At 38.4% G+C, this 18,099-nt stretch overlaps 1 protein-coding gene across 1 annotated transcript in view; it reads right to left on the bottom strand.

The window, feature by feature from the left end:
- LOC122802426 (guanylate cyclase soluble subunit beta-2-like) overlaps positions 1-18,099 on the bottom strand; it is an 866,018-nt gene that overhangs the window by 441,357 nt on the left and 406,562 nt on the right. The window contains exon 10 of the mRNA XM_044072045.1: positions 16,136-16,239. Within this exon, the coding sequence (XP_043927980.1) occupies positions 16,136-16,239 (104 nt within the window). The remainder of the gene's footprint in view (positions 1-16,135; positions 16,240-18,099) is intronic.

Raw genomic sequence — 18,099 nt, 5'->3', positions numbered from 1 at the left:
TGCACTGCATTTGGTGTTTGCATCTGACACTCACACCCCTGGGTGGGAGTGAGGACTACGATATTACCTTGCGATGCCTATTACATCGGATTACATGCCTATAATGTCGGGAATGGCTGCCCATTAGGTGTAAGCATACCGTTCGACTGTACAGAATCTGCGACCTGTCCAGAGTTTGATTCATACTATTGGTGTGTTCCTCTTACAATCTGCACCTGTTTGGCTAATACATGGAAACTGACACCATTCAATATAAACAAGTAATTGGGTTTTGGAACTGACATCCTTCAGCCAAGTCATGCTACTGCATACTTATTATTCTATCATCTTTATAAGGTTGTAAGTTGAATATGTGCTTTCTGTCCCTATCAGACCTCTCAAACGATTGGGGACAAATATCAACTGAATCAGGAACAAGTCATGACAACATCAGAGACAATCAGGGACACATTTAAAATATTAGTGCTATTAACTTGACACATTGACAGACTCAGAGCATATGAATTAATACACATTTTCTGAGGTAAATGAAGTTTATAACTCTTAATTGTTGTCATTATTCATTACGTGAAATTCACCACCTTTCCTCCAAAAGTCACTAGTTTTAGGAGGGATTAGGTGGGACAGTGTTAGAATTTGATTCAAAATCAGAGACGTTCCTGGAAATCAGGGACAGTTGAGAGGTATGGTCCCTATTTGTTCCCCCAACGGTTTATGTCCTGTCCAGTGGATTTGCTCTTAGGGGTTGAGAGGTATGGGTGTAAGCTATGCCCATTTCGGAATATTACTTCGGAATATTACTTACATCCCTGGGGCAGTCCTAATATGACTGCGCCAGCCAACACCTGCATGCCTAGGCCCATAATTGCATACCCATAGTTCCCCCACCTGCCCCTCATCTACAGCACTCATCCTTACTGTGGGTGCACATGGCGTATAAACACACAACTGCACACTGTCCACTCTCCGTGTGTTGGGACACATGTCGTACATTGTGTTGACCCATGGGTTATCAGGCTTGCACAATCTACTGGTCCGTGTACGTATACAGCCTGGTTTGATGAATCATTACAGGGACTGCCTCCGATGATCAGTAATTTTTGGTGTGTCCCACACAGGATGTCTTTGTTTCAAGATTAGACCTGGAAGGTCTCTCCCATTGGTAGTATCCTGCCGGTGGTCTGGGAAGCAGTGGTGTGTTTACTTTTATTGTGTGTCTGTATGTCTCACCGGCCTAGCTGGGGGGAGGGGGGTTGATGCTATGTGCTACACGTTTGTTGATTGGACCCCTCACCGCCATATGCATGGCCTGTGAACATATGTAATTCGTAACTGCTGTATCATACCCTAGCTATATACATGTGTATATTTACAGTCACACACATATATATATATATATATATATATATATATATATATATATATATATATATATATATTACTACATATGGATATATCTGTATATGTATGCATACATGTATATATATATATATATATATATATATATATATATATATATATATATATATTGCTGTCTATATATATATCTAACTACATATGGGTCTATGGGTGTCTGCATAAGTACATATCTATATTTGGGTATATATATGTATTCTGTCTCTGTATGTATACATTTGTACTGTGGAGAGGGAGAGGTATATATTTATGTCACTATGGGTAGATATACACACACATTCCTCTACATATATACATCTAAATCTGGTTATTCCGTTCCTTGCCATGTAGATTACACTTTGCTGCAGTGGGACTCGTAGCAGGTGTGGCTGCTCATTGGGCAATGTCTCTGCCCAGTGAGCACTTTTGCTTACATCCCTGGGGCTGTCCATATAGACCCACATCAGCCAACACCTGCACACCTAGACCCATAACCAGCTACCCATAGTTCCCAAACCCGCACCTCCTCTACAGCACCCATCCTTACTCTGGGTCCTGGTCAGGTCTGAACACACCACTACACGCTGCCCACTCTCCACTTCATGGGACCCATGTCATACATTGTCTTGACCCATGGGTCATCAGGCTTTAATCCCTTGTATTCCGGGTATATACACACCCCAGGCAAAATGGTCATCATATCTCCTTCTTTTGGTTATATGTCAATTTTTGGGGCGTCCCACAAGGTATGCGCCTGTCTGTGTTTCAAGATTAGATTTCACGGGTGAACTGTATACCTCCCCCCCCGGTTGTATCCTGCCTGTGGTCTGGGGAGCAGTGGACTATTTACATTGTTTGCGGGTTTGTATGTATGTTTCCTGTGTCCGGCTGGGGGGGGGGGGGTGGAAGGTCATGCTACGTGTTTCATGTTTCTTACTTGGGCCCCTCACTTCCATTTGCATAGCCTGTGAATGCATGTCATTCTTGTGTGCTGTTTCCTATCATAGCTGTATGTCTGTGTATATCTACGGACACACACACACACACACACATACACCACATATATATATATATATATATATATATATATATATATATATACACACACACACACATATATATATATATATATAATATATATATATATATATATATATATATATATATATATAAATATATACGTATATGTCTGCAAGTATATATATATATATATATATATATATATGTGTGTGTGTGTGTGTGTGTGTGTTTGTGTGTGTGTGTGTGTGTGTCTGTAAAGCAATGCATACCCCACGCAAACGCACTTACACGCTTACTGGTGTTTATATATGCTTAAACTTGCTTACTAATGCCTTATTCATTATGACACTGACACTTCGCTCCAGTTCACTTTTAATTGTTATTATGCAGGTTTACAGCAGACAGATGTCGAAATATGTTCATATACATATTACCGATAGAAAATGGTATGTGCTGCAGTGGGATTCGGAACGGGAATGTCTGTTCATTAGGTAGATGCTCTAACCATTACACTATTGCTGTGCTGCTTCATTTGTATATATACCCATATACCCATGACTCCTAGTTCCCCAAACACCCACCCCAACACTTCACTAACACAGCAGTCATCCATTCTCCAGTTGGATACGCGGTGTATCCACACCACTACACATTGGCCACTCCCTGCTCCTGTAGACCCATCCCATGGGTTGACTCACTCCACGTATCCTCAGAAATCCCATACTTTTACTCCACAAACATTGGTGACATGAGCGATCAATAGGACACTAGTCACAATTTTTGGGTTGTCCCACATGGGACACATATGACTTTATTTCAAGATTAGACTCTATACTTCATTACATTCTTACTCCTGTTAACATGACACTACAATAAATTAATAAGTATGACTATGTGGTAATGCACACGTTACACATGAGAGCTAATTATGTATGAGTTTGGCATAATTATTTTACAAATAGACCGGTTTAGTGATGGGCATTGCCATAGCAGTCAGATCACAGGAATGATTCCATGTGTGAGAAAGTCCTCACATTTGAATTTTTGAGCACAGCACTGACTACGGACATTGTACACACTACAGTGTTTTAGCAGTTTCGTCCCTTCACTCTTATGCACAACCTATTATTCTATTTACTGTCGAGGTTTGTAAGGGCACTTTCATGTTATTTATGTCTGCAAAAGGAATGAATGTGTTACAGGGAATGTACTTCTACATATAGATGTATGCATGTGTGTATGCATATATACTTATAATGAATTTGCTGACCTCCATGAGGTGGTCCAATTAGAACCAGCCCATCCAACCCTGACACACCTGGATCCATAATTTCATACCCATAGTTCCTCCACCCCACCTGAGTTTGATATACATGCATACCATATATTGTCCAGTTGCTATTGCAGCCATGAAACACCTTCACACATTGCCCTCTCCCGAGCGTTAGGGGCCCTACACGCATGTTGTCCCAACCCATGTATTATCAGGCTCTCCCACCATTTAGCCCTTGAACATACCTGCACTTGCTTGTGTAATGATCGGAGGTCCAGTCATCCTATCAATATTTGGGTAGTCCCACCAGGGACTACCCTCTGATTGTTTGTAAAGTAGACTTAGCAGATCAACAATGTTACTCCCACTGGTAGTATCCAGCCTGTGGTGTGAGTAGCAGTGCTTTGCTCACTCCTGCCCAGCTTGATATGACATACACTGACAGCACTGTATAATACTGGAGTTGCTGTTGATTCCCTTCTCATTCCTTTTGTATGCTTCATTGTTACGACGCTCATTTTATATATATATATATATATATATATATATATATATATATATATATATATATATATATATATATATATATATATATATATATATATATATATATATTACATATGTTATATATCTGTACATACTTATATACATTTCTGTTAGAAAAGTGTGTATTTGAATATATGAGAAATGCTAGTTTAAAAGCAAAGAAGCATATAATGCATTTTATTCTATTAATCATATAACAGTACAGATTAACTCATGTGTAAATGTAAGTAGTTTTTGAAACTGCAGTGTGGCTTGAAGCAAAGCTGATCCTTGACCCTGGCAGAATGCTAGCTTAGCACGTTTTAATGTTTATGCTTTTCACAAGTGATTATCTGCTGGGTCAAGAAATTAAATGTGTGAAATAATGAAATCTTCTGTTCTTTCCTGTTGGAATGATTTGGCCTTGTATATGTGTTACTGAGATAGCATGCAGCTGTGTGAGAAAGTGTAACAGAGAACAAAGATGTGTATTAAAAGACTGAAGCTGCTATTGTATTCAAACTGATATGAAAACCTTGAAGAAGTAACTTTACAGAAAGACATTATGTCTGACCAGCTGGATAGCAAGGCTGTATTGTATCTAGAGGAAAAGTTTTTTTTTAAATATACAGCATCAACAGCTTTATGAATAACAGATTGTAAGCTAAAAGTGATGTAGATGCCCTGTGACATATCACGTCAGTAAGGTGGGCATAGCTTAAATGTTAAACCTATATAAAATTGTGTGCTTCCTGTTTCATGTCAGACAAAATTCTGTACTTGTACGTTTTTTTGCCTCCTGGTGTACACTAGTAAACTTTTTAACCTGAACCTCCTGTGTATTGAAATTTTATTTTATTTAACAGTTTGGTCCTTCGAGCCGGATTTCCCTTGGTAAGCCGCAGATCAGAGCGTATCGGTGGTCGAATACTGCACAGGAGAAGTTACTGAAATGGTTCTTCTTGAGTGAAAAGACCTCCGATTGAATTGTCGTGTAAAGAGGCTGGCCACTTTCTGATCTGTGGCCGAGTAGAGGAACTTGGACTTTCTCAATACCGGAGGCTCAGGTAGGAAAAATTTGCCTTTTTTCTGTTTTAGATCAGGGACTAGGTTACAGTATATTGTTGTCAAGATTTGTTTTGCAGATCAGGCACAAAAGGAAGTACTGTATATTTGGTCATAGATTAGGGTAACAGAATAAGGTAGGCAGTTATTCTAGATAAACTGTGAACAGGAACTGAGAACTTGATATCACATGATAAAAAAAGGGTTACGTAACATTTTCTTTGACATGGGTAATCAGTGCACTAAAACATCGCGAGATCCACCCCTAACCAAAGACGCGAAATACATGCAATTACAACATTCTGATAACGTTAGGTATTATACGAAATGGGTTAGTAAATATGAATTTGATGGTAAAGTAGATAAAACTTCACTAGTTAAACTCCTTAAACAGCTTAAATCTGATGCGGGAGGTCAGGCAAAAAAGCAACGCCAATTAGGCATTCCTCAGGCACACAGGTGGATTGAGGAAGCAAATCGTAGAGAACAGAAGCTTAAAAATTCAAAAACATTATTTCTAGGCAAAGAAGATAATAACTTGGTAATAGCAACAGCTCCTCCTCCTCCTCCCTTGCCCCCTCCCTTACCCTTTTCAGGATATGAAGCGAGTGGACAGGCTGGTCCGCCTCCGCGTTATCCTGAAGGTTCAGCAAGACCACAACCATTTGTTAGAGATCCTATTGAAACTAGGTCCCGAACACGTAAAACACATAGGGACACAGAATCATACCAAATAGAGAGAAATCTACAGGATGAGAGTGAGGAAGAAATATGCCCACTTATAGAAGTTCCAAATCCTTAGGCAGGACAGGAAGGGCAGGACCCAACACTCTTAGTATATAGACCATGGACACCAGAAGATATCCGGAAGGCTACTGAGGGAATACCCCATCCGAAAGTTAATTTTACGAAATTTTTAGAAGATTTAAAAGGCATGAGGTTGAGTTACCACTTGAATGGGGAAGAAGTAGAACAAATTATAGGTCCAGATTGGCACATGATTTGTGGCACCTGGAATCCTCGTAATGCAGAGCTTAGACCACTCCCACATAGTGACGCAGAGTTAGACAACAGAGTGAAAGGTCTGACAGACCGAATCTCTGAGAAATGGAAACCTAGAGCAGACTGGACTTGCATTAATCAATGCATACAACAGGAAAATGAGACAATAGATGGGTACTATGCTAGATTATTAGAATGTTTTAATAATCATAGCGGTATGTCGGTTCCTGAGAACCAAATGAATAATTCCCCGTATGAACAACAATTAAAAAATGCATTTTTGGAAGGTTGCATTGCACCTATTAGTAGCTTCATTACGAAGCATATGATAGACCATAGAACAGGAAGGCTACAAGCCTTACTCGAATACACTAGACATTTTAATAGTAAAAAGAAAAAGAAGGCGCAAGTCTTCAATGCTGAAGACGGAGCTGAAGTATTTGTATTACAGTCAGGTAAAAAGGGCAAGAAGAATGCCCAGGGAAACAAACAGTCTGACAAATGATCAGAAGATTTTGAAGAAAGGAAAAAGAGAGGTGAATGCTTCAAGTGCGGGGAAAAAGGCACATCTAGCAAGGGATTGTAGGCAAAACAAAAAGGTAATTACAGAAGATAAGGGAGATGAGGACTGACTATATGATAGTGAAGATACATCATGTGAAAGTCAGAAATCATCAAGAAAAGTTACTAAACAGAAAACGAATGTAAATGTGATAGAAGGAGTAGAGGAAGTGCAAGTAGATATGGAGGATGAAGAAAGTGAAATTTTGGACTTAGCATTATTGAGCCTAGAGCTCTACTTAGCAGATACGGAACCGGAAGTTACACTTCTGGTGGAGGGAAGGGAAGTCAAATTCCTGTGTGACTCAGGAGCGTCACAGACTTTGATACACCCCTCCAAGTTACCAGAACATTCAGAATCACCTGATTATATACTAGTAAAAGCCACAAATGGACAGCTATACAGGGAACCGCTTTCCCATGATATAGCAATAACTGACCCTGTTTCAGGTATGACCCAGAGAAGTAAAATTGTTGTTTCTGCAAAGTGCCCAGTAAACCTATTGGGCAGGGACCTTATGCAGATATTTGGCATAGCAGTAGTTCCAACTGTACAAGGTATGGAGGCACAGAGACAAATGGATACCTTTGTAGTGTGATCGGAGGGTGAAACTTTTTACTGGTACAGCCAGGACCTAGTCACGACTGGTCCAGGGGCAGTAACCGAGGAACTGATCAACGTAGCCATCAGTAAAGCCCCCTCCCTTGACACTGATCGACAGCATTTGTTACACTGTACTCTATGCTACTGTACTACACCAGGGCCTGATAGAGAGTATGAGCAAGAATTGTTTAGAAATCGTGCAACTAGATTGGTTTTATTACTTTGTACTGGGATACTGAGGGGAACAGTGTAGTTAGCTGTTCATTACCTCAAGAATTCCTTGCATTGTATAGATCAAATTGGTTACCACATGTCAGCTTGACAAAGAACAAAAGTGTCAAATGGGCAGACTTAGGAGAAAAAGTAACAAGATGGGAGAAACAAACTGATTTAGAACTATCAGAACAAGGGATACAAAAACAAAAACTGAATTGGTTGACACAGACACATCCAGCTGTACACTTGCAACCTAGCGAGGACAGCTGATTAGCGTTCTTATTAGAAGAAGAAGAAAAATCTTTATGTGAAATTCCAACAGCTCTTTGGTCAACAGGCAAGTCAGATGTAGGACTTATTCGAACAGCATGACCAGTTACAATTACCCCAAAGTCAGCTTTTAGACCACAGAAAAGACAATACCCTTTGAGAAAGGATGCAGAAATAGGAATTAAACCTATAATAGCAGCATTACTCAAAGAAGGAGTACTGGTAGAATCTCCTGATTCATCATGTAATACACCCCTATTTCCTAATTTTAGAAGCTCAATCCTTACCACACAAAGCAAATGGGGAATGGCGGATGGTACAAGATTTACAAGCTGTAAATAATGCAGTAATACCTAGAGCACCTACGGTGCCAGACCCACATACTTTGTTAAACAATTTAGAACCGCAACAGAAATATTTCTCTGCGGTAGATATTAGCAATGCTTTCTTTTCAATACCTATACATCCTGATAGTTAATATTGGTTTGCATTTACATTTCAGGGTAAAAGGTATACATATACTCGACTACCACAGGGATATTATATACCACAGTCCAACAATATTTGCACAAGAAATGGCTAGCAACCTGGCAGGGTTTAACCCACCGGGAGGTAGTCAAATCCTACTTTACGTAGACGACATCTTGCTAGCAGCCCCCACCCAGCAACAGTGCAGGGAGGATACTGTAGCATTATTGAAATTTTTAGCAACACAAGGACACAAAGTGAACAAAAGTAAGTTACAACTTTGGAGAAAACAAGTTAGATACTTAGGATATGTAATATCCAATGAAGGTAGAATACTAGATGAGGAAAGAAAAACAGCAATTTTGCAAGCACCTAAACCAATAACCAAGAAGGAAATGATGTATTTCTTAGGTACAACTAATTTTTGTCGGAGCTGGATACCAAATTATGCTTTGGAATCTGCTCCACTGACTGACTTAATATATAAGACACCAATGGCAGCACAAGATATTTTACAATAGACAACAGAAGCAGAAACGGCTTTCTGCAGGTTGAAGCAGTTGATAGCTTCTTCATTTGTTTTAGGACTTCCAAATTATCACAAACGTTTTTTTCAGACTGTAGATTGTAAGCAAGGATATATGACGTCAATACTGACGCAACAACATGGGGATAAGCAACGCCCCATAGCCTATTATTTATCACAGTTAGACCCAGTGGTGCGATCTTTGCCTCACTGTGTACAAGCAGTGGTTGCAGCTGCAATGGCAGTACAGGCTTCGGCCTCAGTGGTGTTATTCCACCCTCTCACATTGAAAGTGCCTCATGCAGTTGCAATAATTTTACTGCAAGAAAAAGTGGCATACCTTTCCCCTGCTAGACATCTTTCGTGTATGACTATACTGCTGAGCCAACCTCATATTACAATTGAACAATGTACGACATTAAATCCATCAACACTACTCCCAACTCCTATGGATGGCACACCACACAGCTGCCTGCAGGAAATTGAACAGTTAGCTTTACCTAGACAAGATCTCACAGATATGCCCTTGGATAATGCCGAGGTGACATATTACATGGACGGCTCATGCAGAAGGGGTCCTACAGGGAAGAATCTGGTAGGATATGCAGTAGTTACAGACACTGAAATTTTAGAAGCTCAATCCTTACCACACAACTTATCTGCACAAGCAGCAGAATTGATAGCTTTGACGAGGGCATGTACTTTAGCAAAAAACAAATGTGTGAACATATATACTGACAGTTAGTATGCTTTTTCTACAGTACATGTATTTGCACAACAATGGAAAAATAGAGGAATGATAACATCCAGTGGAAAACCTATTAATCATATGCAATTTATTTTGGAGTTATTAGAATCTATTCAGTTACCTACCAAAGTAGCTATTTGTAAATGTGTAGCTCATACAAAACAGCAGGATAAGATTTCAAAAGGCAATGCACGAGCTGATGCAGCTGCAAAGCAAGCAGGCACAGACTCAGAAACTTTACTTTTAAATGAGGAATTACAACCCTCTGAGATTTTAGATTTAGACATGTTAAAAACAATGCAGATGCTTACTACAAAAGCAGAGAAAAAAAATGGGTAAAACGAGGTGCAATTCTTGAGAATGGACTGTACATTTCCAAAGAAAGAAAACCGATATTGCCGTCTAATTTATTTAGATATGCTGCTTTGTTGAGCCATGGGCAGTGCCATGTCTCAACAGGGGGGATGGTACAGTTAGTAAACCGAATATTCCATACATACGGATACACAAACTACACAAAAAAATTTTGTGCAGCTTGTCATACTTGTAACAAGCACCATGCACAAGGAGCATTTAAAACCAAGCACGGAAGTTTTCCTATACCACCATACCCGTTCCATACTATTTGTATGGATTTCATAGAATTGAATAAATGTGAAGGGAAAAAGTTTTGTTTAGTTATTGTAGACATGTTTTCCAAATGGGTAGAAGCTTTTCCAACCAAAAACCCGAATGCAGCAACAGTGACGAAAGCCCTGATAAAAGAAGTAATCCCTAGATTTGGCATTCCGGAAAGGATTTATAGTGACAATGGCACACATTTTGTAAACCAGACAATCCACCAACTTGGTAGATTTTTTTGGTATCTCATTAAAGAACCATTGTGCCTACCACCCACAGTCAGCAGGACTGGTGGAAAGGTACAATGGTACCCTAAAAAGTAAGCTTAGGAAGCTAGTAGAGGAAACCCAAAAGAATTGGATATACTGTCTGCCTTTAGCACTGCTGAGTATGAGAACGGTTCCAAATGTAAAGGGTTTGACTCCCTTTGAAATGGTTTTTGGGAGAGCATATTATGTGCCTCAGTGGAAAGCTCTCATGCCTGCAGAGCAAGAGGCTGACAGTTCATTGGCTAGTTATATGAGGAAACTGTTAACAAATAAATCTGTTTTGCAGTTTAACTCTTTTTCAGATAAGGAACAGACCAGACCGGTGGAAGCAGTCTTGGCTCCTGTGACATACGTTTGGGTGAAAGTGACGAAAAGGAAGAATTGGGCGAGTCCAAAGTGGGAGGGACCATACCAGGTTCTGCTGGCAACACCTACTGCAGTTAGAGTGGCTGAGAGGACGTCCTGGGTTCATTTGACGCATTGTAAACTGGTAAAGAACTTTCAACTTGATAAAAACTTTGTGACTGATACACAACCAGACCGAGATGGCCAAAAACAAAGCGAATAGAAATTTAGATCAACCCCAGAGATGTTGCATAATCATTTTGTTGAGTGTACATTTATTGACTGTAATTGTGACAATTTTCCTCTTGTTGTGGTTTATCCTACACACAACCACACAAGTGAAAGTGGGAAGGCGTGATGAAACGTCTATAGACTGGCATCCAAATTTTAACACATACCTAGCCATGAAACGTGTATATGCAGAGACTATGAACATTTCAAATTGCTGGGTTTGTACAGCTATACCAACAGCATATGGAGGACTGATAATGTCCGCTGTCCCTTTGGGGATAAATGAGACTTGGGAGAATTTACTTTTCGATACAGGAACTGTGAGATCATAGGACAAAATAGCTTTATTTTTACCTATCACACAAAAAGAAGTTGTATGTTTCTATAAAAATGATACCCTCCAGGTGGGCTGGAGCAATTGTAATATAACCATATCTTACCAATGTTATATTAAGAATGGTAATGGCAATACATTTTGCAATACTAGTTATGACTCGTATTTGAACTCATTGAAAACAACTATGAATGACATTCGCAAAAATCCAGTTTTGTTTAAACAATTGTCAGTTATAGATCAGAAAATGTTTCATGCAGGGCTGATGCGTATTAGTACTAAAGTAGAAAACTGTTATTTTATTTGTGGGAAAAAGGCATATAAATGGTTACCTGAGAATTGGTCCGGCAGTTGTTTTTTGGGTTATTTGGTTCCGGCAATAAGACATACTGCAGAATTACCTTTGGGTAAGATACAAAACATGAGAGAAGCAGTCCAAAAACCCGAAGGTCCAGTTGAAAAACCTGTGAATCCAGTCGGAAAGATCGAAGCTGGCTGGAAAGACCACAATTCAGTAAAAGACAAAAGCGAATTGACTCATATGGACTTGAGTGACAGTGTTATATCTTGGGCAGGAATATTCCCAGCCTATGGAGCAGCCAAATTGATCTGGGAGCTGAGGAAGTTGTCGAAACTTCTCGAAGTAATGAGTAATGCAACATTTTACGCCCTAGAACTGGTGACTGATGAACTGAATGCAATGAGAACTGTTGTGCTACAAAATCGAATGGCTCTTGACTTCACCCTAATGGTGAGAGGTGGTACGTGCACGCTTATCAAAGAAGAATGCTGTGCTTATATTCCTGACAATCGTCATGAGATCAATAACCACCTAGAGGTAATTCAGCAAGTATTGGCCATGACTGAACCAGACCCAAACCCACTGACGGACTTTTTCCAGAATCTGTTTGGGGGGTGGGGTTCCATCCTAATGAATATTCTGATTGCCATTTGTGTGGGTATACTCCTAATAGGAGCATGTGTTTGCTGTGGAATTCCCTGCATGAAAAGATTAGTCAAAGATTTTATTGATGTATCTGTTACTGAAACTTTGTACCAAGATATTGAGATTGAAAGATTGATCTCAGATGACATTTTTTCTGAAGTATAGATTGAATGACTCACCTAGCTGAAAATCCTAAGTGGAAAAGGCTAGGAGATGAAATGACACTATGCATACTTCAAAATAGAATAAAAAGTATTAATAGGGGGGAAATGTTAGAAAAATGTGTATTTGAATATATGAGAAATGCTAGTTTAAAAGCAAAGTAGTATATAATGCATTTTATTCTATTAATCATATAACAGTACAGATTAACTCATGTGTAAATGCAAGTAGTTTTTGAAACTGCAGTGTGGCTTGAAGCAAAGCTGATCCTTGACCCTGGCAGAATGCTAGCTTAGCAAGTTTTAATGTTTATGTTTTTCACAAGTGATTATCTGCTGGGTCAGGAAATTAAATGTGTAAAATAATGAAATCTTCTGCTCTTTCCTGTTGGAATGATTTGGCCTTGTATATGTGTTACTGAGATAGCACGCAGCTGTGTGAGAAAGTGTAACAGAGAACAAAGACGTATTAAAAGACTGAAGCTGCTATTGTATTCAAACTGATATGAAAACCTTGAAGAAGTAACTTTGCAGAAAGACATTATGTCTGACCAGCTGGATAGCAAGGTCGTATTGTATCTAGAGGAAAAGTTTTTTTTAAATATACAGCATCAACAGCTTTATGAATAACAGATTGTAAGCTAAAAGTGATGTAGATGCCCTGTGACATATCACGTCAGTAAGGTGGGCATAGCTTAAATGTTAAACCTATATAAAATTGTGTGCTTCCTGTTTCATGTCAGACAAAATTCTGTACTTGTACGTTTTTTGCCTCCTGGTGTACACTAGTAAACTTTTTAACCTGAACCTCCTGTGTATTGAAATTTTATTTTATTTAACAATTTCCTATGCTGGGCACTGCTTACACCTGTGCAAGTGCACTCATACTTGCTTACTGGTACTTATATATGTTTACTACTGCTTATTTGTGCTTACACCTGCTTACTAATGCCTTATTCATTATGACAGTACCACTTTGATTGAATGAAACTTTCGTTAAACATTTCATGCGTACTCCAGTTCACATTTACATGTTATTATGTAAGTTTTTACAGCAAAACAACATTCATTTCTCATGGAAAATGATATGTGCTATAGTTGGACTCAAACCATGAATGCCTGTTCATTAGGTGGATGCTCTAACCACTACACTATTGATGTTAATGTTGATTCTACATGTTTTCTCTATTTGAATGATTTTGATGTGTAAGTTACGCTCAGCAGGGGGCAGCGATGCGCAAACATGCTGCACTTTGCTTACACTTTCCATAATGAAGCAATACAAATGTAAAATAGAGACACGGGGTATCTAACTGTGAAGGTTCTAGGGACGGGGCTCACCATTCCACTACGTGCTTGTGTGTTTACTACTTTGATTTTATTTCAGTGTTTGTGGACACTCTTGTATGCTTAACACACATTTCAGTATCCACGGACACTGAATTAATTGCTTACTATTAGAGGCGAGCTCTAATAGTAAGCATAGTAGGGTGTGAAAATGTGGGGGCTTGTTTCCACCTCCGTAGAGCACTTGAACATGCCCCCTGCGCTCGCACACATTTCCTGTGCATGTCAAGGGTGTGGCAGCGTGCCCTCATAAATATTCATATGGCGCTGCTGCACCAACTGTAATGGGGACGCGCAGTGCAAGGCTAAAACTGTCCTTGCGCCGAGCTTCATGAATCCCGGGGAATGTGTATAGACTGAGTATAAGGAGTTGTTATGGCAACTACAGTTAGAGTCATACAACCCGCCTGGCTTGAACAATACAGTGTCCTTGGCCCCAGTGTTAAAAATGAGGGCAACTAAACTATGAATGAAAAATTAATACCTATATGTAGTTGGTGACATTGTTCATAATGTAATGAGATATACTTGTGAATATTTGTATTTTCTAATATGTTTTACACTCAAGAAAGATAGACATTAGCTCCAAACAATTATAAGTTTAAAATGTGCATTCTTGTAGAATAAAATATTTCTTTTGAACACTAGAGGGTGCTAGAATGTAATATAATAAATGCATTGTTTAATGTTTACATCAAGTGTTTTTTAATTCTGGTATTTTAAATTAAATTAAACAGGTTTTAATGGTAATATAAATTGATGAAGAATATTGAATTTTATTTATTTTATTAAAGTTATTTAAGCTATCAAAATAGAAGTTTTTTTAGGAGAATAATGGATGAATGGCTAGGTTCCTTTAGTAAAAGATAGTCTAGGTTTGTGTAGGAAGATTCTTAATGGCCATCAATTAAAGTATAATGAAATAAATTGTTCAATTAACATTTATATATAAAGTGAGTTGTATTGTTAATTGAGTATTCATTCGCATCTGACGAAGTGTTACAAACGAAAACGCAAGTGTGTAGACATAGCGTTAATGTGCTTGAAGTTCGTGTTTGATGGTCTTTTGCTTTATGGATTGACTTGTCGTGCTTTCTGATATTAAATTTGAGTTAAAAGGAAGGACTGAGCTTTATTTCCTCCACTGGTGCTTTTTTACTTAATGTGTATAGACTGACCCATAGTCTTTTTGATAAGTGCTGCAGGATCTTTTAGCTCCACCAGAGTTACCACCAACTCAGGCAGATAGAGCCTTAGTTTAGCATGTCATCTATGGAGGGTAGCATCCCTTTGATGTGGCAGTGTCATTATTACATGCAAACTGCTTGAGGGGGAATACAATCCATAGTCCTCTGATGTTCTAACACCAAAGGCAAGTGTGCTACCTGTTGAGATACTGAGACTGTGCTATTAAAAACTACCATTTGAGCCACTGAAAAAACAGATTTACAGTCCAACTTTGTGGAATAATGCTATAACCGCTAATTAGCTTTATCCTACAGTTGTAGGTTGGATTCTCTGACTCTTCTCTGATGCACCCTATGACTCTGTGCAACTGACTAAACTAGACAAGTGCTCCCATGTGAGTCCTGCAAAAGAAATTTATACCACGCGTTGTTTACAAGGTTAAAAAGTTAATAAAGTAATTTAGCAAATAAATAAAAGCTTGTGGTAGTCATGCTGCATGTCTTTCTCATTTCCTTTGCATCTGTTAAGAGAAGTGTTGAACTAAAACATGGATACATGAATGCCTCCAAAAATGATATGGCCAGGAACACCTGAAAGAAGAAATAAACCATAAGAATGGTTCCTGCCAAATAAAATGTCAACGGTTTTAAAGACTCAATCAAGCAGGCTTCTTAGGTCATAAGGTAGCTACTAACTCATTTCAAGCAGTGATACTCAGGCCGAGTTATGAAGATTTACATACCTAAATAACTACTCTCAGAACTACTGTTAATGTCTTCAATCCATTTTAACATTGGGTTTTCTAATTACATATACTCTGCTTGTCTGCCTAGTAACCATTAATTAGGGTGAGGTCACCAAACATAATCAAGTATGTGATTGAGAGTCTGTTTTGATTAATAAAGACAAACATAAAATTCTCTTCAAAATTATCAAAGAAGTATAGTTTATAAGCAATTCTATTAAACAAATAAGACACAAAGATGTGAACCTTCCTGTTATAAATTATTTTCTGCTTACTGCTTCATCGAAGACCAGATGAAAAGGAAAGGCAGAGCAGAAAGTTTTCTCTTCAATCCAAAGTCTTTCGGGATACACTGGTTTAAATAAAGACAATATGTTTCCTGAAAAGTAAGTATACATATGATAACGATTCAGCTTTTGTCAATAATAAACATAGTATCAATCACATTCCCCTCACCCAAAAATAAATTAATAAATAATTAAATAAAAATAAATACAAATTATTCACTAGATCTCCACCACACCATATATGCAAAATTTCAATGACATGTTTTCCTAGTCCTGATACTTCCACACATTTCACACTCACAGCTGCCTCAGCTTAGCATGCTTTCTTAAATAGCTTGTAGTCTTTTAGCTGAGCATTTTTTTGCAGAGCTTGCAAATGACATTTTCTGAAGAATTCTATATGGCAATCAAATTAATTTCAATTTTAGTCTGTCTTTTAAACTTGGGTTTAGTAAAGCTGTTTCAAAATTTTGTGATAACATTCCCTTTTAAAATCTAGAAATAACTGATAAACAGCTGGTGGGTTAAATAAGAACTCAGACGGTAAAACAATATTTGATGATGAGTCTCATTAATTTGAAATGATTATCCTACCAAATGTTGCTTAGAAACAGAAATGATTAATTACATCCATGAGATATAAAATATATGATCACAATACAACCATTTTTGATTTCATAAATCTGCTGGCTAATCAAGTGGAAATTCAAGCAATGATTAACACATTTATTTTGTAACCTACTGTTTATTTTTTAGCACATCGTTTATAAAATAAACATATTAGATTATTAAATCATAACAACTGTCACATTATTGTTTTAAGATTGTTCAGTCATCATTTTACAGTGTCCCATTTATTTTTTTACAGTTCTTTCAGTATGGATTCTGGCATATCATACAACAGATATGTACTGTAAAGTAATCAAGGAAACAAAAATCACTTAATTATCACTTAACAATCACCAATACAGACTCATTTAAACATACTCCCCCGGATTCACTAATCCTCCATGTAAGACTTAATAAGTCTTACTTGGAAGCTGCAGTTGAACGGTTTGACGTCAGCGTGCCATGAATATTCATGAGGGCACGCTGACTCAACCATAACTCTTACACGGAATGAGTAGGAAAGCAGGGGGAGTGTCCAACTGCTGAGCAGTCTAAATGTGCACGCCCCTGTAAGGTTTTAAAAAGCATAATGTCAACACACAAGAGCGAGTTCGCTCAAATGTACTTGCACCCAACACCACACTCCCTGACACTGTAAACCCCCATCACACTTATATAAAGTAAATAATTATATATATATTTTTTAAATCCACGATATAGCTGCCCGTATTTGCGCGTGTGTGCGCGGGTGTGCCCATTGCTTAGCTAGAGTTAGCAATTCTGACATGGAAGAGCATAAGAAAGAATGTTTATGCAAATCACACCAAATTGCAATAGCATAATGGTAGAGCGTATACACAAAGAGAAGGCATTCACGGTTCGAGTCCCACCACTCCCCTTCTTATTTATGTTTTAAATCAGTATTTGAAATAATACCAGACATATATGATTAAAATTTTATTAAAAGCAGTGACATGGCCAATGTATCAGTGAACAAACTAAATATTTTTAAAGGACCCAGATATATAATAGCCTGCTATTAAGCAAAGCTTTACACAGCTAAACACAGGTGCCCATAGTTTAATAGCGCTTTACCCAGCTAAACAGAGGTGCCCATAGTCTAATAGCGCTTTACCCAGATAAACAGAGTTGCCCATAGTTTAATAGCGCTTTACCCAGCTAAACAGAGTTGCTCATAGTTTAATAGTGCTTTACCCAGCACAATAGAGTTGCCCAAGGTTTAAAAGCGCTTTACCCAGCGCAATGTGTTTGCGTGGACGTGTGCACCATGCCAGCCAGGGCACAGTGGAGCAACGTAGAGCTAAGTTGCTTAAACGCAGCCA

Source organism: Protopterus annectens, chromosome 5.part0 (assembly GCF_019279795.1).
Source record: "Protopterus annectens isolate FY-2018-M chromosome 5.part0, PAN1.0, whole genome shotgun sequence".
Taxonomy (NCBI): domain Eukaryota; kingdom Metazoa; phylum Chordata; order Ceratodontiformes; family Protopteridae; genus Protopterus; species Protopterus annectens.
Note: the sequence above shows the minus strand (reverse complement) of the source record. Positions and strands in the feature narration are given on the sequence as shown.